The sequence below is a fragment of the Eutrema salsugineum genome, unplaced genomic scaffold (assembly GCF_000478725.1).
Source record: "Eutrema salsugineum unplaced genomic scaffold, Eutsalg1_0 scaffold_1, whole genome shotgun sequence".
Classification (NCBI taxonomy): Eukaryota; Viridiplantae; Streptophyta; class Magnoliopsida; order Brassicales; family Brassicaceae; genus Eutrema; species Eutrema salsugineum.
In genome coordinates this window covers 685,110-708,519 of record NW_006256909.1, presented here as the reverse complement: position 1 = coordinate 708,519, position 23,410 = coordinate 685,110, and the positions used below count along the sequence as shown (strand labels likewise).

At 37.7% G+C, this 23,410-nt stretch overlaps 7 protein-coding genes across 7 annotated transcripts; 3 read left to right on the top strand and 4 right to left on the bottom strand.

The window, feature by feature from the left end:
- Positions 1–55: 55 nt before the first annotated feature.
- On the top strand, positions 56–2,132 carry LOC18029021 (myb-like protein X). The gene has a single exon (XM_006411742.2). It carries the CDS (start codon positions 56–58, stop codon positions 1,919–1,921), a length of 1,866 nt encoding a protein of 621 aa, XP_006411805.1. The 3' UTR covers positions 1,922–2,132.
- A 56-nt stretch (positions 2,133–2,188) lies between these two features.
- Positions 2,189–4,760, bottom strand: LOC18029019 (serine/threonine-protein kinase SRK2F). Its single transcript, XM_006411741.2, has 9 exons — positions 4,525–4,760; positions 4,366–4,440; positions 3,659–3,760; positions 3,520–3,573; positions 3,311–3,403; positions 3,104–3,196; positions 2,896–3,000; positions 2,689–2,787; positions 2,189–2,597 (listed from the first exon to the last, which is right to left on the bottom strand). Exons 1-9 carry the CDS (start codon positions 4,642–4,644, stop codon positions 2,295–2,297), a joined length of 1,044 nt encoding a protein of 347 aa, XP_006411804.1. The 5' UTR covers positions 4,645–4,760; the 3' UTR covers positions 2,189–2,294.
- Positions 4,761–7,634: 2,874 nt separating this feature from the next.
- LOC18029018 (tRNA (cytosine(34)-C(5))-methyltransferase) lies at positions 7,635–11,294 on the top strand. The gene is made up of 15 exons (XM_006411740.2): positions 7,635–7,819; positions 7,896–7,984; positions 8,090–8,156; positions 8,259–8,374; positions 8,521–8,587; positions 8,664–8,712; positions 8,811–8,896; positions 8,964–9,220; positions 9,308–9,363; positions 9,439–9,524; positions 9,601–9,693; positions 9,775–10,048; positions 10,132–10,637; positions 10,726–10,960; positions 11,037–11,294. Exons 1-15 carry the CDS (start codon positions 7,664–7,666, stop codon positions 11,192–11,194), a joined length of 2,295 nt encoding a protein of 764 aa, XP_006411803.1. The 5' UTR covers positions 7,635–7,663; the 3' UTR covers positions 11,195–11,294.
- A 135-nt stretch (positions 11,295–11,429) lies between these two features.
- LOC18029017 (phospho-2-dehydro-3-deoxyheptonate aldolase 1, chloroplastic) lies at positions 11,430–13,853 on the bottom strand. Its single transcript, XM_006411738.2, has 5 exons — positions 13,210–13,853; positions 12,845–13,122; positions 12,379–12,655; positions 11,910–12,155; positions 11,430–11,833 (listed from the first exon to the last, which is right to left on the bottom strand). The coding sequence occupies exons 1-5, from the start codon at positions 13,723–13,725 to the stop codon at positions 11,582–11,584; spliced, it is 1,569 nt and encodes a 522-aa protein (XP_006411801.1). The 5' UTR covers positions 13,726–13,853; the 3' UTR covers positions 11,430–11,581.
- Positions 13,854–15,201: 1,348 nt separating this feature from the next.
- On the top strand, positions 15,202–17,290 carry LOC18029016 (haloacid dehalogenase-like hydrolase domain-containing protein At4g39970). The gene is made up of 10 exons (XM_006411737.2): positions 15,202–15,724; positions 15,820–15,864; positions 15,955–16,005; positions 16,096–16,170; positions 16,258–16,291; positions 16,386–16,441; positions 16,529–16,588; positions 16,708–16,767; positions 16,910–16,956; positions 17,142–17,290. Exons 1-10 carry the CDS (start codon positions 15,251–15,253, stop codon positions 17,188–17,190), a joined length of 951 nt encoding a protein of 316 aa, XP_006411800.1. The 5' UTR covers positions 15,202–15,250; the 3' UTR covers positions 17,191–17,290.
- Positions 17,291–17,413: 123 nt separating this feature from the next.
- Positions 17,414–20,281, bottom strand: LOC18029015 (chaperone protein dnaJ A6, chloroplastic). Its single transcript, XM_006411736.2, has 8 exons — positions 20,184–20,281; positions 19,654–19,772; positions 19,357–19,498; positions 19,174–19,231; positions 19,013–19,055; positions 18,705–18,753; positions 18,511–18,594; positions 17,414–18,421 (listed from the first exon to the last, which is right to left on the bottom strand). The coding sequence occupies exons 2-8, from the start codon at positions 19,761–19,763 to the stop codon at positions 17,564–17,566; spliced, it is 1,344 nt and encodes a 447-aa protein (XP_006411799.1). The 5' UTR covers positions 19,764–19,772; positions 20,184–20,281; the 3' UTR covers positions 17,414–17,563.
- A 336-nt stretch (positions 20,282–20,617) lies between these two features.
- Positions 20,618–22,177, bottom strand: LOC18029014 (lipase 3). The gene is made up of 4 exons (XM_006411735.2): positions 21,554–22,177; positions 21,188–21,280; positions 21,031–21,098; positions 20,618–20,952 (listed from the first exon to the last, which is right to left on the bottom strand). The coding sequence occupies exons 1-4, from the start codon at positions 22,175–22,177 to the stop codon at positions 20,760–20,762; spliced, it is 978 nt and encodes a 325-aa protein (XP_006411798.1). The 3' UTR covers positions 20,618–20,759.
- Positions 22,178–23,410: the final 1,233 nt, after the last annotated feature.

Here is a 23,410-nt window from a genome sequence, read left to right as displayed (position 1 = left end):
AAAACCCATTAACCCAAATCTTCATATTTTTCGAAACTAAATATATTCATCGCCAATGGGAGAAGAAGATGAGAAACCATCTATTGACGGAGCGTCTCCGAGGTATCTATCAAACAAAGTTGCGGATATTGATACCGAGCTTTCCGAGATGAAAGCTTCTCTTGAGAGCAGAGAAACTGAGGTCGTTTCCTTAAGAGCCGCCTTATTGGAGAAAGACGTCTTGTTGAAGAACCTTGAAGCCGAGATTGAGAAAGGTAAAGAATCAGAGAAGAAACTGCTTGGCTCGCTTGAAGAGCAATCAAGAGAGCTCGAGCAATCCAAGGTAGAGATTGCTTCTTTGAAAGAAAGGATTGATGGGTCTTTTCATAGCCAAGACACGAGCGAAGAAGAAGAAGAAGATGATAGCTCTGTTCAGGATTTCGATATTGAGTCTATGAAGATTGAGATGGAATCGACAAAGGAGAGTCTCGCACAGGCTCATGCGGCTGCAGAAGCTTCTTCCTTGAAGGTATCTGATCTGCTAGAAGAGATGAAATCGGTTAAGAACGAGCTCAAATCAGCGACTGATGCAGAGATGACAAGCAAGAAAGCTATGGATGATTTGGCAATGGCTTTGAAAGAGGTAGCTACTGATTGTAGCCAAACGAAAGAGAAGCTTCAGATCGCAGAAACAGAGCTCGAGGCTGCAAGATTAGAATCTAAGGAATGGAAGGAGAAACACGAGGAAGTGAGGAAAGAAGCAGAATTGCTCAAGAACACGAGTGAGAGACTAAGGATCGAAGCAGAGGAATCTCTTTTGGCTTGGAATGGGAAAGAGTCTGTGTTCGTGAGTTGTATAAAGAGAGGAGAAGATGAGAAGAATTCGCTTCTTGATGAGAACAACAGATTGCTTGAAGCTCTTGTTGCTGCAGAGAATTTGAGCAAGAAGGCTAAAGAAGAGAATCACAAGGTGAGAGATATACTGAAACAAGCGATTAGCGAAGCTAATGTTGCGAAAGAAGCAGCGGGAATCGCGAGAGCTGAGAACTCGAATTTGAAAGATGCCTTGTTGGATAAAGAAGAGGAGTTGCAATTTGCTCTGAGGGAGATCGAAAGAGTCAAGGTTAATGAAGCTGTGGCTAATGACAATGTTAAGAAGCTGAAGAAGTTGTTGTCTGAAATTGAGGTAGCTATGGAAGAAGAGAAAAACAGAAGCTTGAGCAGGCAAGAGTCGATGCAGAAGGATGTAGAAGTTGTTGAGAAGAAGGTCGAGGAGAAGGAGAAGAAGGAAGAGAAGAAAGAGAACAAGAAGGAAAAGAAAGAGAGCAAGAAGGAGAAGAAGGAACATGGAGACAAGAAGGAAGACAAGGAGAAGAAAGAGCATACGCAACAGAATATCGACAAGAAGATGATCGGGAAGACTTGTAGTTTCAGTATCATGAAGCTGGCTCACAATCACAAGCACAAGGAATCAGGAGAGGAAGAGACAAAAGCACAGTCACAAGCACAAGACAACAACAACAACAACAGCAATCACAATGATGATAGTGGTGAAGGAAACTCTCCAGCTTCAGATTCTTATCTCTTCAAAGGTTCCATCTTTGATGTAGCTGAGACGCCACACGCAGCAGCGGCGCAAACCCATCACAAAAGGAGATCTTCGTGTACGTTTTTGGAAGAAGTAGAGACGATAAATCCAGAGGATTTGGAGAGTTTGGTTGGGAATCATTTAGAAGAAGGAGAATTAAACGACAAAGGAGCAGTAGCAGCGAGGAAGAAGAAGGCATTTATTCGTAGATTTGGGGATCTTCTCGTTAGGAGGAAAAGCTTGAGTTTCTCACACAAGAAAGAGTCTTCCACTGACTCACAAGATAAGCAGCAGCAACCGCAGACGCCGACTTCACCGTCTCCGCCGCAACCGCCGCTGTCTCCCGAGCCCTGAAGACAATTGTTTTGATCTGTTTGAGTATTTTTGATACGCCATTGTTGTCTTTTTTTTTTTCTTTTTCTTTTTTCTGCTGCACATAAACAAACACTAATAATGAGTTCGAATTTGTTGTAATAAGGAGTGATTTTTTTTTGTTTTCTTTAAAGTTTGAATCGCTCATCGAAAGGCAAATATACTGTATATGCGATACGAAATAATCTCAATGGCACACACAAGTCTTACATTTTATTTGACTTAATTAGGGGTTAATTGTTTGACTTAATTATACAAATATATATGCGATACGAAATAATCTCAAGCTACATACGTAAAAATGTACATGAATGAAATACAACACACATGCAGGCATGTATATATGGATATGAAATCATAGAGCACATACAAAATCACCATTTCTCTCATCATCATCATCATCAACATCATCATAAATATCAGCATCATCAATATCATCAAGATCCATGCTCCCATCTATTAAGCCTAATCCACCATTATCATTCTTACCATTCACTCCCTTTCTCGCTTCTTCTATTATCTTCACTATCTCCTCAACACTCTGTCGACACTTCTCTTCCTCTTCTCCTTCTTCTCCTTCCACTCCTGTCTCTGAAATCTCCGGCAGAGGATCCTTCAAGAACCACGTGTGCTTTTCGATTTCCGGTACAGTTATTCTCTATCATGGATTCAAATCAAAAACCCGTCATTAGAATATATAGTTATCCAATACAAAGCCAACTTTGTATAATTTGGTTTTCATTAATTACCTTATCAGGGTCAGCGACGAAGATACGAGACAAGAGATTCTTGCATTCGGAGGAAATCCTGACGTAGTCCGGTATGGTGTAATGTACACTTAATATCCTCTGTAAGTCGATATCACATTAAATATTATTTCTTAAATTTATATAAGACAATATTATAAAAATTTAATTAGTGGGATGAACGATTGGTTGTAATTTAATATTTAGTACCTGAATGGTTTTTCTAATGTTTTTTGGATCTTCTGGATCTTCAAAGGGATAAGCACCAACTAACATTACATACAATGTCACCCCACACGACCACACATCTGCAATCTATATATTAAAATTCATATTTTATGCTTAGTTATATGGTTTTTTATAAGCAAGTTGATGTTATTAATTTATAATCAATATTAGTTGACAAATTAATACGTACCTTCCCGTTATATTCTTTTCGGGACAAGACCTCCGGAGCAACATAAGCCGGAGTTCCCACGGTGGATTTTGGCTGAGAATGTAAAACTGATGACTGCATTTATAAAAACAAAAGCAATAAAAAATAACAATTAGTGTCAATTATAAATACCTGTTGATCTGATATGATCAGTGATGATGAACTAAATGTGTAATAATAGTTTAATACCTTTGAATATCCAAAATCGCATATTTTGAGCTGCGACGATGGGCTCCCATCTAAGAGTGTATTCTCGAGCTTAAGGTCTCTGTGACATATTTGCTGCAATAATTAAAAAAAAAAAATCAGTAACATAAAGTTTAAATTATATATATTATACAACATGATTGTAATTTTATAATATTTATACAAGACTAATTAAGTGTAGCAATACGTACCATGGCGTGACAATAGCTAACTCCCGAGATAAGTTGTTTGAAATAATACCTTGCCTAAATAATAAACAAAAAAATAATCAATATAGTTAACCACGAGATTAGTAGTTTTAAATTATGTCCATGATGAATTAAGTGATACTTCGTCTTCGCTGAATCTACCGGCACTGCAAATTCTTTCAAAAAGTTCACCACCTGCTGCATACTCCATTACTATGGCAAGATGTGTTGGTGTTACAAAAACCTGCATAAATAGACAGAATACAACACATACACATAAATAATTTATTTTTATTCTACTATGATATTCCTCAAGACCGAGACGATCTATATATCGACTGCTTCTATTTTTATATAATCTTGAATTAGTTGTACCTGAAGAATTTTCAACGCCGTGACTGTTTTTTTTTTTTTTTTGGCCGTGCCTAAAATTATATAGATACGCTGTCATATGAAACTAGAAGAATTTTGGACCGTTGGAGAATAAGACATACTATTTATTAAAAGCAATTTAATAATTCTCTAAGAAGAGGTCCAAAGTCTAACCATATGAAATGATACATATAATTTACATGACCGAAATCTCCTAGCACGCTAACTTTATGTTGCAATGGTCAAAGAAAATTATGTGTTAATAACCATATATTCTATAACACTAATTAACTTCGACCAACAAATATACAAATCTTACAAATTAAATCACCACTGGACGACTATTATTAACATATTTGGTTCAAATCATTTTGTTTTCTGATTTATGAGTTTTCTCGAGTAAGCTGGATTAAAGATCAAATTTTCAGACTCGACTGTGGTTATATGGTTTTGACTTTTGATCATGTTCATATATACCTCTTTAAATCTGATGATATTGGGATGCTTCAAGTCTCGATGATTTGTGATCTCTCTCTGTACATGTTCATCAATCTGTCTCAAAGAAGGAAGAAATGAATTCTAAAAGCAAGAGCAAAAGCAATGAATATACTATAGGGAAAGATAAAAAAAAAATACCTTAAGGCCTCTTTCGATGTATTTGACGGCGTAAAACTTTCCGTTGGCTTTCTCTCTGACAAGCTTTGCAACACCAAAGTTACCGGAGCCAAGATCTCTTAAGATGTCGTATCTCTCCATCGATGGTCGGATTAAAGAACAGAGAAAAGAAAGACCAATTGTCTATGGCTTTGGTTCCCCTCTTTATTATTTCTTCGAGGTTATTAAAGTGAAGATGCAAGAGAATAATAAGGCTTTTGTTTGGTTCAGTCGCGTATAGCATATTTATATACATACACATTAATATCTCGTAAGAACCGATACATACAGTCAGCACCAACGCGAGACGTGCTTTTTATCGTTGTAGGCCCCTGTGTGTATTGGGCCTTCATAATTTGTCGAAAATAGGCCCATTTGACACGTGGCTTCTCTTCAAGAACATGAACAACAAGGACAGGAACAAGGTGGTGACTCGCGAGCCGTTCAGTTCAGTTGTCTTTTCATCGTTATTTATTGTTCGTACGTTCTTCTGAAAAAGAATATACCTTTTTTTTGTCAACAAAGAATATACGGTTTTCGTAAAACCAAAAACAAACAAAACATTTAATTATCAAAATCATTTTTATGCTATCATTAATCATCATCGCATGGCTTGACAAGTTACACCTAGCTACTTTGAGTAATTGCGGTTATCCATTTTTAGTATTTATTCTCACTTTTTTTAGAAGAAATCGTCTGCCAAACTTACCTGTTTTTCAATAAATTATAAAATGGAGTACCCATTTTTCTTAGATCGGAGAAAAAGATGGTCCACATTTTTAGATTCGTGATCCTTTTTCCGCAACCCAATAATAAAACAAGCTCATATAAATAGTATTATAAATAAATAAACGAGCGATATATACCAATTAGAAGATGTCGACGGATTTAACAGGTCAACGGCTAAATTATAATAAGCTAAAAGCCAAGAATTAAACAAGTTGTTGCTTGAATGAATAACCTAAAGGTTTAATAATTATAATTTATAAACAATGTCGGACTCGAAAATACTAACGTGCGTTGATAATTAATTATCTGATCCTTCTGTTTTTGCTTGTGTAATCCTTTTCTTGCTTAAGCGTCTTACATTCTCTAATTTAGCATAACTTTTTTAGAAAATCCAAATAGCAATATCCGTTTATAGCCGCCCACAATATTGTTTTCATAAATTTTTATTGATTTTGTATGCATACATGCGCATATAGAAAGTCGAATTCACTATGGCTAAAAATATATCTATTTCACAAATAAAATCCCCTCGACGAAAAATCGTATCAAATCCTCACAATGATCTCTTGTGATATACCAGGAAATATATAAAAATCATGTTATTATATACCTCATTCTTATATGTTATATTATTTTGTTAAGATATATTTTCTTATCAAAGTTGCTAATATACCTTACTCTAATAATATTATGATACACTCGTATAATGTATTGTAATTTGATGTACTGCATCTTTCACAAAAACAAATTAAACGAAGAATTATATCACGAACTTATGGAAGACTTCTTTAGCAAAAAAAAACTTATGGAAGACTTAAAAAAAAAAAAAAAAACTATGGAAGACAGAAAGATATAAAAAGGTCACGAAGTCAATGGTGTACGTGACCAAATTATATCCGCACACGTGGCAGAAAGCAAGTGACAAAAGTACAAAGCCAAATGGAAGTGGTCATTGCGCGTCAGGGACTCAGGCGTAATGAAAAAGGTTACGTGGAAGGTGAGGATTGGGCCGTGAAGTAAAGCCCATCACCGTTGAGTGGTTGGGTGATAGCTAAATGGTCCCCACATTAACTACTTGGTAAGAGTTTTAGAACATTATGATTTCCCTCCCAGACATCGATAAAGATATACTGTACTACCATTTTATGTCAACTGTTCGATAGAAAAAAAGATAAAAAGTTGTGGGAATCTTCTAGTATAACACTTTGATGGCTTATTTCAAAAGTTTGAAACATTACAATTTTCTCAATTTGTGGGAATCTTAATATCATTACAGTTGCGTTATAATTAGGTGAACTGTGAAAAAAGCCAAATTTCTTAGCATACATAGAAACTAAAAGTAAAGACCACAAAACATAAGGGGAAAACCTTTATATAAATTAACCTTGAAGGGCTTGAGAAAAAGCTAGCTAGCTATAAAAGAATTCGCACTAGAGGATTTTTGATTGACAAATAAAAAAAGGAAATGTTATTTCTTCTTATTTGGAAGTTATAACAAAACAAATTTTAATCTTACTTTTTATATTCCGGTAAAGTGGGATTATTTTCTCATGAATTACCATTGTCGTCCATTCAAGTTAGACGCATATATTACGGAAACATGATTTTAATTATTATGGAAGTTTGATATAGGGATATGTTCCTTTGGTTTCAATACATACTTTCGATTAGGTTAAGAATTTTTCCGATTAACTACTCTACAATTTAACCTAATCTCCCCTGGTTTCTTAGACTGCAAGTCACCCATCTTCACCATCCCTTCCGCAAATGCCATGAAAAACTCTGTTTCGTTCTCACCAAACATTTTCACATACTCTCTCGTCTCCGGCGAAGTAAACAATGTTTGATCAGAGTTAAGAAAGCCTCTCCTAGAAAACAAGTCTTTGAAATATTGATTACCAAACACTTTAGAAGTTGCGTTCATGCAGCTTGTAACGTTTTCATCTCCTCCATTGGGACACAGTTTGCTCATTTTCTCTCGGTAAATCGGTTCGAAAGCCGGGTCGGATTTTCCTGAACCGGATTGGTTACAGAGTCTGAGTGTGTATTGCTATTATTTACTTTGACTACTATAGTCAAAGCACATCTTGGCTTTTGTAAACTAATGAAATTCATTTTGTTTTCATTCTTACACACACAAACACCTTGTATGGCATACTAATAAAATTGTTGATCACAATAATTTCTTCAACTTTTAGATTTTTGTTAGGTCAATTCTCTAAAATATAAACATACAATTAAAACGTGTAGCACACGCGCCTAATATTGCGCGCAAGACGTAATAATTAAAATGTTTATACAAAATTAAAATCTATTAAACCCAACAAAACCCATAGCTGCGACGCCGCCGGCTAAAACAGAGAGTAGAGACTCGTCGACGGATTCAACAAGAATGGGAAGAGGAAGACGACACAGAGGTCGTTCGCAGAGAAACCAATTAGAAGATAGCAAAGAAAATGTTCGCAAACCCCTCAAATCCGATGCTTCCTTTGATTCCAACATCCAGAACCGCACCTGGTCGAATCTTGATTTCGAGGAGTATTACAAGGTACCACTGTTTAAGAATCATTGTAATGGGATTTTACAGGGATCTGAAACTGTGTTTCTAAAATTGTATTGTCTAGGAGCAAAGGATAGTGAAGGCAGAAGAGTGGGATTCGTTCATGGATATTCTTCGTAAGCCATTGCCTGCTGCTTTCAGAGTTAATTCCAAGTATGCTAAGTTTATTTTACAGTCTTGGATCGTTTCATTTCTTGATAATAATACCTCAAAAGCAAATGTTTTTGACTAAAGTGTTAAAGATTTCATGATTCTTAGTGGCCAATTTTGCGATGAGATTCGGTCGATATTGGAGAATGACTTCGTGAAATCTCTTCAGGCTGAGGTAAATTCATGAATCCTGTTTTCTTTTGTAGTTCTCATTGCTAGTCTACACAAAGAAGATATTTTTTTCTTCTCAAATGTTGGCTTTTTTCCCCTTACTTAGGCTATAGAGAGTGGTGAATTGGAGGCTATCAAGCCCTTGCCTTGGTACCCTAAGAATCTTGCTTGGCATTCTAATTTTTCACGGAAGGAGATTAGAAAAAACCATACACTTGAGAGGTACATTTTCAAAGATACAATTTGGTTGTCTTTTTGTTTCCATGCCTGTTGTGTCAGAATAAATCTTCAGTTCTATTGTTTACTCGTGTTAGTTAATTCTCTCTTCTAGTTATAAGTCTTTTTTTCTCTATCGGGGTTTTATTCAGGTTTCATGAATTTCTAAAGTTAGAAACAGAAGTTGGGAACATGACCAGGCAGGAAGCGGTTAGCATGGTATGGTTTAACACTCTTTAAATGCGTTAATCGATTACATTTTACAGTTTTTGTGGTTGATTCAGTGATCATGTAGGTGCCTCCTCTTTTCCTTGACGTACATCCAGATCATTTTGTCCTCGACAGTGAGTGATTTTTACTCGGCATTGTTTGAGATGGCTATGGACTTGAGGAGTAATGGTCAACTGATTCACTTGTCTTCTCTTCTCTTTTGTCTGAACAGTGTGTGCTGCACCTGGTTCCAAGACATTTCAGCTGCTTGAAATAATACATGAAACATCAGAACCAGGATCTTTACCTAATGGAATGGTTTGTAATACTTTTTCTTGGTTGATAGATAATTTTCTTTTTCCCTAATGTTTTTTGTTTGAATCAGGTGGTGGCGAATGATGTTGATTATAAAAGATCTAACCTTCTTATTCACCAAACCAAAAGAACGTGTACGACCAACTTGATGGTCACTAACAATGAAGGCCAACATTTCCCTAGCTGCAACTCGAAGAGAACCTTGTCCATAGCATCTGAGATTTATCATCATACAATTGATCAGCTTCTTTTTGATCGTGTCTTATGCGATGTACCGTGTAGTGGTGATGGTACTCTACGCAAGGCTCCAGACATATGGCGAAGATGGTTTAGATCTTTACAAGCTTCCAAATTGACATTTTTGTTATAGTTCCACTTGCTTCAAGATTCTCATTCTTTTTTTTTCCTGCACAGGAATTCTGGATCGGGAAATGGACTTCATAGTCTACAGGTTGTGCTTGCCATGAGAGGTAAGCTTTTCTCCTCAGATGACCCGACTCACATAATCTTGTGTCTTGAATTTAATCTGCATTGTCTGGTTTCAGGTTTGTCTCTGCTAAAAGTTGGTGGGAGAATGATATACTCAACCTGCTCAATGAACCCGATTGAAGATGAAGCTGTTGTTGCTGAAGTAATTTATTTGTTTCTTTCTTCTTTCTCCATAAACCCGTTCTACTGCATGCTGTTTCATTGTTAGTATTGTTCAGATTCTGAGAAGGTGTGGATGCTCTGTTGAGCTTGTAGATGCCTCAGATAAGCTTCCTAGACTTATCCGAAGACCAGGTCTTAAGAAATGGAAGGTAAACGACATTTATACCACTTTGAAGCAAAGAGAAACAGTAGTGGAGTTTTTACTCTTGCTGGTATCTGTGTGGATCCAGGTGCATGATAGAGGTGGCTGGTATAGATGTTACAAAGATGTTCCGAAATCGCAGAGAGATGGAATTCTGAAAAGCATGTTTCCTTCTGGTAGAAGCGATAAAGACTCAACAAATGGCGGAAACAGCTATGAAGAAATGGCTTCTATCTCTTCTGATGAATCAGCCGAGGAAGTCTGTGATCTTCCCCTTGAACGCTGTGTGAGGATACTGCCTCATGATCAGAACACTGGGGGATTTTTCATTGCAGTCCTTCACAAAGTTTCACCTTTACCAGGTGAGATTGAAGAACATTCGAGTGCATAACCTCTCTAATTGTTTTTTTTTTCTTAATTGGTTTCGCTGTTTATTTTCTTGCAGAAATTCAGGAGAAACTAAATCAGAGAAGAAACTTGTCTACTAGAAACAGAAAGTCATCATATGAAGCAGTTTCTGACACTGTGGTTACTAAATCCGAGGAAGGTGCACAGGAAATAGTTCTAGAAGAATCATCAGCTTCAGATAATAATGGCTTGAAGCCGCCTGAGAAGGAAAGCACCAGCAAAGAAGGCATTATAGAATTAGCTCAAGAACTCGACGAAAATGGAAAGAGGAAAGTACCACCAGTGCAAGGGAAATGGAAAGGCCTTGACCCTGTTGTTTTCTTGAGAGATGAAACAGTGATCCACGGGATCAAAACATTTTACGGCATCAAAGATGAATCCTTTCCCCTGTATGGTCATCTCGTGACTAGAAACAGCGACACGAGCAGCAAAGGCAACGTGAAGAGGATTTACTATGTTTCAAGATCGGTTAAAGATGTTCTTGAGCTTAATTCTGCGGTTGGGCAGAAGATTAAGATCGCATCTGTTGGCCTCAAGATGTTTGTAAGCACCACATATTTTTCATTGCTCACTATCAAATATACTAAATCGCATGTTGTTAAATTTTTTGTTTAAACTGACCGAAACGCAGGAGAAACAGTCGGCAAGAGAATGTGAAGCCAACTCTTGCTCATTCCGGATAACGTCAGAGGGATTGCCAGTGATCCTTCCGTACATGACCAAACAAATACTTCACGCAACAATGGTGGATTTCAAGAATCTCCTGCTACACAAATCGATCAAGTTCTCAGATTTCGTCATACCACAGTTTGGCCACAAGGCAGCAGAACTAGCCTTGGGATATTGCGTGGTGGTTCTCGACGACGGTATGTGTATATATATAAGATACGTTTTGATCATATTGGGATATGGTTTTTAACAGTTTTTATTGGCTTCCTACAGGTACTCAGAAGCTCGGGTCAGAACCAGTCAAAGTGAATTCGTCAACAATAGCCATTGGATGCTGGAAGGGGAAAGCTAGCTTAACCGTTATGGTCACGACAATAGATTGCCACCAACTTAACCAGAGGCTGTCTGATACAAAAAGTCTGAACGTCTAGCTACTACCTATGGAGACAACCTCATCTTCTTCCAAATGATGACAATGTTGATTAGTTTTAATGATATTACCAAAAGTAAAAGAAGAGTGGCCTCTTTAATACTGTTGTTTCACATTTCAATTGATACAGAGAGTTTATTGATCAATTTAGAAATATCATAGATAAATAAACTCATTTTTTTTTGCTTAGAAATGCACTAATTAATTGATCATTTGTGGGATACTACTCATGATGATGATTAAACTAAATTAAATTATCTTTTTAAATGGGTTGGAAATGCTTAAGAGGCATTTGGGCTTTATAAACCAGGTCATACAAAACAAAGAGAAACGAGTTCTTGGAAATACAAAAAAGTGTATATATATATATTTTATAAAAAAACTGCACTCAAGACAGACGCTGACTAGAGGTTCTTCTCTTCCTGAGCCGTTCAGCAACAATGAAAGCCAGTTCAAGAGACTGGGACGCGTTGAGCCTTGGGTCACAGTGTGTGTGGTAGCGAGAGCTTAAGTCATCGTAGGTTACAGTACGGGACCCTCCGATGCATTCTGTCACGTTCTGACCTGTCATCTCTAGATGGATACCTCCTGCGTGGCTTCCTTCTTGCTCATGCACATCAAGGAATGCTCTTACTTCAGCCTGTAAAAAGACAGCAAGTTTTAGTAACTCTAATGCTAAACGCTATATACATGTTATGCTCATGGGAGGTGTGTACCAGGATTGAGTCGAAGGCTCGTGTTTTGAGACCGCATGGTGCTTTGATGGTGTTCCCATGCATAGGATCGCAGACCCATGTCACAATCTGGCCTGACCTGCGCACTGCTCTGATCAGGTGTGGAAGCTTAACCCTCATGTTCTCTGCCCCCATTCTCACAATCACAGTGATTCTTCCAGCCTTGTTGTGAGGATTCAGGATTTCGACTAGCTTGACCAGCTCATTTGGATCCATTTTGTTGCTCACCTGCATCAAGTGTCTTGGATATTCAGCCAGTTCCCAGTAAAAAGTTAAAAGCCAACAACTCTGGCTATTCAGTTAGGCAACTCAGATCAGCTATCACTAGAGATAAGAAGAAGAAAAATAAGTTTTCCTTCTTCACAAACCAAAGTTAATATCTACCTAATCCTTTAAGGTTGAGTATTATCTACGAGTTGATTTATGTGTTTTCTTCTAAGAGGTAAATTACCTTAATCCCGAGAGGATTAGCAATCCCCCTGAGAAACTCGACATGAGCACCATCCAACTGTCGGGTACGCTCCCCGCACCAAACCATGTGGGCAGAGCAATCATAGTAGAGACCAGAAGTTGAGTCCAACCTTGTGAGAGACTGTTCATAAGGCAGAAGCAAACACTCATGGGATGTGTAGAAATCAGTTGTAGTCATGAGTGGATGATCAGTGGTAAGTCCACATGCAGACATGAACCCCAAGGCCTCATCAACCCTGTTGGCTAGTTCCTGGTACCTGTTTAACAAAAAACAGAGTAATTACAGATCCGTCCTAGTTTCTTGGGATAAATTGAACTACAATCTATTCCTTTCAAAGTAATTTCTTTCCATTCTCAAGACTAATAACACCAAGTCAAGGCAGTCTTCAATGAATTTTAAAGCCGAAAAAAACGAACTTTGAGCAGTAGTGAAAAGTGTGATATACCTGTCAGCTTGCTCACTTTGCTCAACAAAATCAAGGTTCCATTGAGTAACTCTTTGAATCGCAGCATACCCTCCAGTGGCAAAGGCTCTAAGAAGGTTCAACGTCGCAGCAGATTGTGTGTAAGCACGAATCATCCTATTGGGATCAGGGATTCTTGATTTCTCATTAAAATCATCGCCATTGATGTTGTCTCCCTTGTAGCTTGGTAACTTCACTCCATCCTTCTCCTCGAATGGGTCAGATCTAGGCTTCGCAAATTGACCAGCCATTCTCCCAACCTAAACACGAAAATTCTCAACTTTTCCGCTCGACACAGCCACAACAACATATTCAACTGAGATCAGTAGAGAAGAAGAAAATCTGACCTTAATCACCGGAACTTGGCCGCCGAATGTAAGGACAATGCTCATCTGAAGCAGAACCCTGAAGGTGTCTCTGATATTAGTTGCATTGAACTCCTTGAAGCTCTCAGCACAATCCCCTCCCTGGAGAAGAAAAGCCTTGCCGACGGCAGCATCGGCCAACCTCTCCTCAAGGTTCCTGGCTTCTCCGGCGAAAACAATCGGAGGAAACGCCTCGATCGTCTTGAGCACAGACTCGAGCTCGTTCGCGTTGGGGTAATCAGGGAGTTGCAGAGCTTTCTTCAATTTCCAGCTCTCCGGCGTCCATTTCAATGATGACGACGGAGCAACGGATTCCTTGACTGAGACAGCGTTTCTAGCCGGCTCAGAGGCGTGGACCGCCGTAACGAGGTTAAGGGACCTAAGCTTGGTGTTGACGACGGTGAAGGAAGATTGACGGTTGCTCTGACGGTGAGAAAGACGCGCGTCGCCGCCGTAGATAGATCTGGAGGAGAGAGAGGAGGCGTTGGAAAGAGCCATGATCTCTGTCTCTCTTTCTCTCTCTGATGTCTTTTCTCTCTCTCTGTCTGAGGAGTCTTTGATTTGGTGTTTTAGGTGAGAGAGAGAGAGAGAATGACAATGGAGGCGGTTGATGAGAGGAGAGAGAAGCACATATGTGGAAGAGATAAATTTATAGGGAAGATTTGGTACGGAAAGGGTTTGGTTTAGACTTTTCAGACAAAATTCTTTTTCAAAGGGGGTTGTTGGGGAATTTCAGATGTGAAGCCGTCTAGGGGCAATTCCGTAAATTTATGATTCCAGATATTTTGAACACGTAACAAAAAACCACGTACATACATATATATCTTGCACGTATAGCTCAAAAAAAAATACAAAGTGTTAAATTGACAAATTTGTCAAAATTGAGATGATGACAACAAAATAAACACTTTAGAAAATTAAGAAGAAAAGACTGGAAATCCGGTTAATGACAATAATATCCCTTCACCAACCAAATCCACCACCTCTTCAGCAAGTTGCATATGATTATGTATAGTTCTGTCACCTAACACGCAGAATCCTTTTACAAGATATGGATTCATGGACCACGCCCTTTTAATATCTTGTATAATATTAGAATACATTTAACAGAAAATCGGATATGAACCCTACCAAAATCGTTATAATCAATGTACGTTCAGTTTGATTACTACTATTACTTCGAGTCTAGCTACAATATTTTGAAAATCAACTCCTTAAGTCTCTAGCATTTGTTTCTTACTAAATATTATTTTTTTTTTTTTTAAAAAAAGGTTTGATCCCTTCACCTCATCAACCAATACGAACAACTTAACCAATTTGTGCCAAATGTTATTTATAAATTATAAGCCTAAAGTCTATAGCATAAATATAACACATAGGCAGCTAATGAGCCAGGGCCAATACCATCGGACCCTATCAACAAATTAATTTTCCCTTCATTGCATTGTAATGGACCACAAGATTGATGAGAAACATTGCCTGATTTAAAATATTAAATGATAGAGTGACACCATGGACCGCATTTAAAATATACAGTGATGATTTTTTACTTTGATTGCTATTGATTATGTGAATTGTTCATAAACCTACCACATTTATTGATTATATGATTAAATATTTCTATGAGCATGGGATTCTATTAGAATCTATAGAAACTATAAATACATTTTCTCTTTTCCTCTGATTCAGCATTTACTCTTTGCTTTGAATCTAGAACATAATCAAAATAGACTTCCAATTTGGTTCAAGTCAAAACAAAAACAAAAGTAATTCAAGTCAAAAATTGGATCTTTACTACCATTGTGCTGACATTATAAATGTCAATTGGATGAACAAACAAATGTCGTTTTACAAGAATATTTTAACCACGAGACATTTGGAGTATGGTGGAAAAGTTAGTTAATGACCGTTGATTGCAACGAAGATTAGCTTTTGCAAATTGTAGCCACAGATTTTTATTTTATTTTATCTCACTAAGTCACAGTAGCCAAAAATCCTCATTCACACGATTTGAGCTTCATCAATGGCGGTTTCTTGCAACCACTACTCGATTATCCTTTCTTCATCAACCGCCGGTTCCTCCTCCCGTTGCTGTTCTTCTTCTTCTTCCTCGTTTCTCGGCTTTCCTCGTCTCCAAACGCTGCGTTTGAAATCCAGAAGCGTTTATCCGAGATCCAGAGTTTCCCATGTCTCGGCATCTTCACGATCTCTCGAAGCTCTGATTTTCGATTGCGACGGTGTGATACTCGAGTCGGAGAATTTGCACCGTCAAGCTTACAACGACGCTTTCTCGCATTTCGATGTTCGTTGTCCTTCTTCTTCCTTAGAGTCTCTCAATTGGAGCCTCGAGTTCTACGATAAGTTTCAGAATCTTGTCGGAGGTGGAAAACCCAAAATGCGATGGTACTTTAGAGAAAATGGATGGCCAACATCGACCCTTTTCGATTCACCTCCAGAGAATGACGATGATCGAGCCAAGTTGATCGATACTCTTCAGGTCACTCACTATATTTCTTGCAAAAACATAATAATAAAAAAAAATCTCTAATTAATTGCAACTATTGATGCTAAAAATATGATTTTTTGTTGCAGGATTGGAAAACTGAAAGGTACAAAGAAATCATAAAATCAGGAAGTGTAAGTAGAGATTATGAAAAATCTCTCTGCTTTTTTTGCTGAGAGAGAAGCTAATTAAATCTCTCTGTTTTTTTTTTTTTTTGCTTTCAGGTAGAAGCAAGACCTGGTGTAGTAAGACTAATGGATGAAGCAAGAGCTGCTGTAATAAGATCTTCTTCAAGATTTGTTAAATCAATGTCCTAATTAAAAAAAAAACTTTTTTATGATTTGGTTCTTGAAAATATGCTACAGGGGAAAAAACTAGCTGTTTGCTCTGCAGCTACAAAGAGTTCAGTTATATTATGTCTCGAGAATCTTATCGAAATCGTGAGTTGTTTCCTTTCACCAATCTCTTACCGACCATGCTTCTCTAGAAATTTTTCTTTAATCGGTTATACTTAATTATGTCTCTAGGAGCGATTTCAAGGACTCGATTGTTTCCTCGCTGGTGATTTCTCTCTGTTCTGAGTCTTAACTTACTTGGTGGCCTTTAACACTTGTATAAAGTTTCAATCCATTTGTTTGTATATTTGGATTTGCAGGGGATGATGTTAAGGAGAAAAAACCCGATCCTTCGATATATATAACAGCTGCCGAGGTAAGCATAAATCCAAGCAAAAGAAACTTCATATAGCTTAACAAGAATTGACCAGAGTTTCACATTTCTGCATTGTGTTGATTGCAGAAGCTAGGTGTTTCAGTGAAAGACTGTTTGGTTATAGAGGACAGTGTGATTGGCCTGCAGGTCAAAATCTGATTTTTTTTTTTTTGTGCTCGTCTTCGTTGTTCTAAACACTCAGACCATCTTTAAACTTGGTTTCTTCAAACACAATCTTACATTGCTTTTTTACTTTCGATATATAGGCTGCGACAAAAGCAGGGATGTCTTGTGTGATCACATACACTTCTTCAACCTCTGATCAGGTTTTTTTTTTTTTTTTTTTTTTTTTTTTGACATCAACTCTGATCAGGTTTTTTCTACAACATTTTCCTTTTCTTCCCTCTTCATTTCCTTTTCTATTCCCTTTTTCTAGGTTTTATAAAAGTCAAAAACTTGTTCTTTCAGGATTTCAAAGATGCAATCGCTGTATACCCTGATCTCAGTAATGTGAGGTAAGTAGGATTATATATCAAACTAGAAGTTTTGCACAATAGTTGTGCAAAAACGTTATCTCATTCTCCTCGCACTCATTATCTCATTCTCCTAATACTCATTTGGTAGCTTATAGTGTTTTTGTCATTATCTCATTATCTCATTCTCCTCGTACTCATTTGGTAGTTTATGGTGTTTTTGTCAGATTGAAAGACCTCGAAACTCTGCTTCAAACCATTGTCACTGCAACTTAAGACATTTGTCTCCTTTTCATTTGTCTCAGTTCTTCTGCAACTCTACATTTGTTTTTGTTTAATAAATTTTCATTAAAAAAAAAATTCAAATATAAAAATAGCAGTACAATACAAACAAGAACTACCACCCTGAATCCTGATAAATCCAGAAAATTGAGTTTTAAAAGAAAAAAAAAATTCAAATATAAAAAAACCAAAATTAAAGAGGAGAAACCAAAGAAAGAGAGTTCTTCAATTTTCCTCTCATCTAATACGTCTTTCTTCCTCCTCTTGCTTGTGCCTTCTCCATCACCATAAGAACCAATAGAAAGATCACACGCAAAAGGATGATGAATCCTATATAATACCACAATTTCACTGCTTCTGTGTTGTCTTATCTCCTGCTGTTAGCTACCTTGTTCTTGCTCATATCAGCAAGTTCTTCAACAAGTTTCTTCTCTTCTTTGCTCAATCGCTTAGGAATCTCAACTTGTACTCTAACTAACTGATCACCTCTCATCTTACTCTTATTCAAAACCGGAACTCCTTTTTTGGCCATTACCAGCGTCGTGCTCGGTTGTGTCCCCGCCGGTACTTTCAAATCCACCATCCCATCAACCGTTGGAACCTTCAAAGTCGTCCCCAAGATCGCATCTACATACGATATCTTACACGTATAAAGAATATTCGTATCATCCCGCTTCAGAATCGGATCCGGAATCACCTCAATAACCGCAAAAAGATCTCCAGGTGATCCTCCTCTCTTCCCTGCGTTCCCTTCTCCTCTTACTCTTAACCTACTACCTGAATCCACACCTGCAGGAACTTTGAGACTAATCCTTTTCGTCCTTCTCACACGTCCATCTCCTGAGCAAGCGTTGCATGGCTTTGAAGTCTCTCCTGTTCCGTTGCATGGAGAGCAAGTCATGACTTGTTGGAATACACCGAGAGGTGTCCTCGTCGACGCTACCACCTGTCCTTGTCCGCCGCATGTTTTGCATTTGGTCGGTTTGGTTCCCGCTTTTGCGCCTGAACCATTGCAAGTCCCGCAGCTCTCTAACCGTGATGTCTCAATCTCTTTCTCCACACCAAAAACGGCTTCTTTGAAATTCAAGATTAGCGAGTAATACTCGTCTTCACCGTCGACAGCTCTGCTTCTTGAACCTCTACTACCCATTCCACCTCCCATTCCTCCCATCCCACCCATTCCTTCGAATAATGACTCGAATAGATCAAATGGGTTACTGTAATCCTACAAAAAAATCAAAAAGATAACAAAAAATTCAGCAATTTTTGGATCAGATTCTGATCATGAAAATGTCTTAGAGAACAATATTATACCCCCATGCCTCCCATTCCAGCGCCTTTAACTCCTGCTTCACCATATCTGTCGTATAGGGATCTTTTCTCATCATCTGATAAGATCTGCAAACAAAACAAAAAACCAAAAAAACATCTTTTAGTCTCTTCAAGTATCTGCACAATCATTAAAAAAAATGGAGCTAAAAGCAACCAATGAAGAAGATGGGCTTTACCTCATAAGCATTACTTATTTCTTTGAATTTATCTTCTGCCCCAGAATCCCTGTAAAACAAAACGGAACCTTTTAGAAGCAGTTCCGAGGTTCTGCAGCTTCTTAGTCTATGTTGTCATAATTTTGAAGGTTGGTGGTTATATGATTATGAGGAAACTTAACCAAAAAATTGCAATAATTCTCTCTCTTTTGCGTTTTTCAAATATTGTAATCGAGTTCTAACAAGAAACACACCAATGATGCAGGAAGGTAATAACACATACAGACACCTTATATTGGATGCTAGATTAAGTAAAGTTTCCCACTTACTTGTTCACGTCCGGATGGTAACTCCTAGCGAGCTTCCGATAAGCTGAAAATAGGTGCAGAGGAAAACAATTTTCCTAGTCAAACTTTCGAAAAGCTGAACAAATGAAGCTCAAATGGAATCATTTCGATGTTGTAGTTTAATGATCACGGAATTCACATACCGCTTTTAATCTCAGCTTTGGTTGCAGTTTTTGAGACTCCAAGGACAGAATAGAAATCCTGGAAATCGAACACACACACACTCTTTAGTAAAGAACATATAAAAAAAGGCTTCATTCTGCAAAGTCTTTAGCAGCTGAAGAGCTTCATCATTCCATATCTAAAGAAAGAGAATGTGGACATACAGTATCAGCTCTAACAGTGAAACGAGCTCCTCTACGAGAATGTGTATTTCGGGATTGTCCCGTCAATGACAAGAAGGGCAAGGAGCCATGCGAAAACATAGTCGACCTTGAAGCTCCCAAACAATTTATTTGGCTGATGGAACTGCAAGAGATTACCAAAAGAGAAACAATTCGATTAGCCTATCAGATACATAAAACTCTACGAAGCGGTAAAGCTGCTAACTTTTACAACAATTATACTCTATGCATTGATAAGATAGGGTATCTGAACAAATCAAATTTTCTGTAAATTCGTACTTGTCCTGGTGAGATTCCAATCTGCTTGGATAGTAAGCTTTTACTGCAAACTGAGGACGAAGAATCCCCCATTGAGCAACACATGAACTTCCAAATTGTATAAGAGCCATTTACACTCCCTGCAACGAAAACAAGTCGACTCAGTTTTTTGTTACACCCTAGCAACAACCCAAATTTCATCAAACAAACAAACAATCCAAAAGCAAACTACACGAAAGATGAAAGCTTTTGAAACCTAAGAAGGGTATGCAAATTTCATGAAATGAAATATTGAACCGATATCATATTCCAGAAAAGAGTTTCACTTTCACCCTCAAATCTAGAAAAATACACAGCTTTCAGATGAAATTTCGAGGAAAATATTTAAAAGCACTAGCTGGGTGCCACCTACTTCGCGGGAGGAAAAATTAGCACAAGTGAAGGAACCCGTGAATTTTTTTTCGAAAAAAGGACATTGTTTGGATGATTCCAATCGAATAAGATAAAGAAAAACGGCGAAGAAGAGAGATGAAGGAGAAGATGAATCTTACCGTAATCGAATGGTGACGACTGACGACGGGAGAAGCAAGAGCAGAAGCGAGAGTTGTGCGATAGATAAGAAAATGAGTAGACTTTAATCAAATGAAAGACGACTACTCACTCCAACTTTTTTTTTTAGCCCTTATTTATTTATTTCAAAATTATATATTAATTTCGTTATTTATTATCTTTATTAGTTGTTAATAAAACTATTATCCCTACCGGATAGGTAGGTCACCGGTTTAATTACCACAATATCAACTTAATCGGTTTAATTACGAGATTAAATCTAATTAAATAAAAGTGATAATCTTAGTATGATTAGCTATGATAAGAAGAAAAAAAATGAAACAAGCTTCAAGAGAGAGAGAGAATTTTTAAAGTGTTTAAGGCTTCAAGCTTTATTAGATCTCTTCCTTTTCTCCGGATAAATAAAAAAGTATTCTTAATTCCAACAAGAAGCAATGTCTTAATATTGAGGATCATAAACCGTAATAATCACACTTAGTGACAAGCTAAACATGAGTAAGGGAGAAAACAAAGGAAATCTTTTCGTTTATCAGTTTATGAATTGGCCTTGAGTAACATCACTTGTTGATCTGATTTGGGGATATCAAGTTTGCAATCATGAGCCTCTTAGCATTGTCGTTTGGAAGTATCATCGCGTCTGTGCAAAGAAAAGATTTCATGTGTTTGTACATCTCCTTTGGTTTCTCTTCATTAATCGCATGTCCTGTCTTCTTAAGTAGCACTAATTGTGCTCTGTCTTCCCCTAAATGTCTGAAACAAGTCTTTACCAATTAAAAAACTCGTCGAGTGAGAGAACGACTGGAATCGTTATTTGTGATAGAAATAAACCTTTTCAATCTATGTGCCAGTTCCACTGGAAAAACTTGATCGTTCTCTCCCCAAATCATCAATGTGGGCTACAAATGAAGCCAAGCAAACAAATGAGAACAATTAAGAGACTTCAAACAGAGGGATGATTTGAAAGCCGCAGCGATTGATTAGAGACCTGTGAAATCTTTGGAAGATTGGCGAATCTTCTACCCTTATGCAGAGCTTCCACAAGTTCTTTCCTTTCTTGAAGATAATCTCTACACATCACCTTGCAACAAGATTCTTACACATCAGGTAAAAACCTTCAAAACCCCTTTTTGCGCCAAAACAAGATCGCAGACAAAGAAAGCTACTTTTGGTCTTGTGAACATCAAAGATGTTTGAAGCTATAAAACAAGGGTCCCCTAAAACAATAACCCATAAAACATTTCCCTGATAACTTTAAAAAGTGTGAGGTCCCATGAAATGAATATACATACAAAAGGACTAAACTTTCATCAGTTTTCTCAACCAACTATTATTGTTATTTATTGAAACTTACATGAATGTAGTCCATGGCAAAGCAAGAGGGTATCCAAATCGGAGGCTTGTAGAAAGATAACCGGAGAAGTCGCCTGAGCATCGACGGAGACTGAGGAAACAAAACGGCCGCCGCCTCCTCCGAGCTCTTCACTTTAAACATCCCTTCCTCCACGTCTCTCTCCTCCAGAGCAACCCCGGCGCATATTAGCACAACTCGCTCCACCCTCTCCTTAAACTGCGCCGCCACGGAGTACGCCACGAACCCGCCGTAGCTGATCCCGGCCACTGTCATGGTCCCAACGCCGTGAGCATCCATCGCCTTCATGACGCAACTCGCCTGGAACGACTCGGACCGGTCGGGCCGAGTCGTGTGCGAGTCGCCGAAGAAAACGAGGTCCGGTACGTAGACGTTGAACCGGGGGATAAACCGGTCGATGAAGCGGTCCCACTGCCACATGGCGTTAGCTCCGATCCCGTGGAGGAGGAGGAGCGTGGGCTTGGCGTCGATGTGGGTCTGTGGGACCCAGCAGTGGACGACTGTGCCGTCTCCGAGATCGGAGGCTGACGATCGGAGACCGGCGCGAGAGAAGCTGTATTGGTAACATTTGTTACGAGAAGAGACGTAGCTGAAGCAACTCGCCATTGATTAATGATTATTTCACTTCAACTGTCTTCTTGTGAGAGTTGCAGAGAGACAGAATCTAATTAAGGTAAGCAAGTGCAATGAAGAGGAAAAGGAAGTGGTCAATATTTTAATAATTAGATTAAAGAAATAGAATAATAGCGCTAGTGATTACGTGACATGTTTTGATTCGCTACAATCATATTGTTTTGGTGACTTCTCGGTTCTGCCTTTAAATTTATATTTTTATAAAAGAAAAAAAAGGTTATGTGATAGAGAAGTGTGTTTTTGTTTTTTTCGGCGAAAGCAAATCTCTGAGACAAATTTAAATTCTTTTTAAACGGCATATTACCACATTGGAAAAAAGAAAAGGTGTCTAGTCCCTTCTGATTCTTTTTCTTCTTTTTTTGCTTGCTAAAAAAAGCCCCTTTTTCTTATTCTTACGTGATTAATTTCTTTTTCGAATCAATCAGTGTCTGAGACTGCGAGTGTAATAATACTTCAATAAAAAAAAATGGTCATGGCCAACTCGTAAATTTAATATGTTTTTGAAACTGTTCGTATATATATATATATATATTTTTTTTTAATACAATATAGCAAAACCGGAAATAAACTCTAACCATAAAACCTGGATGTGCCGACTTGTGATTTTGATACGTTGATTATAAAAAGTTACAATTAGAAAATAATCTGCTGGCACCTGGCAGTCGCAGATGCTTTTGAAAAATTAGGTATTTCTTGGTATTGAAAGTCCAACATTTTTACTGGCCATGCAATTGAGAGAATTTTTATTTATTTTTCCATATCAATAACAATCATTGTCATGACTCATGAGTTTGAATCTACGTGGTGATACAGCAATGACATTAACATAAACGCTAAGCCACATCCTACATGTAAATTATTATTACTAGTAAATTAGTAATCCAGATATTATTGAGAACTATTTGAATAATTTATAGAATATCAATATTTTTGAATAAGGGATTGGTTTTGGTTTAATTAGTTTGGTTTAAGTGATCGGCTTTGATTTGTAATTTTGGTATGATTTTATTGGCAAACCTTAGTTTGTGGCACAAAATGCTTCTTTGACCTCTGAGGTTTATTATTGGCTTCATGTTTGTGTTCAAACTAACTTTGAAAGGCCTTTCACCACAGAAATTTCATTAAATAAACGAAAAGTGTTCACCAAGAAAAAAAAAAGACAGAGAGACTATATGTAGATGACTACACTTTGATGCTCTTACATTC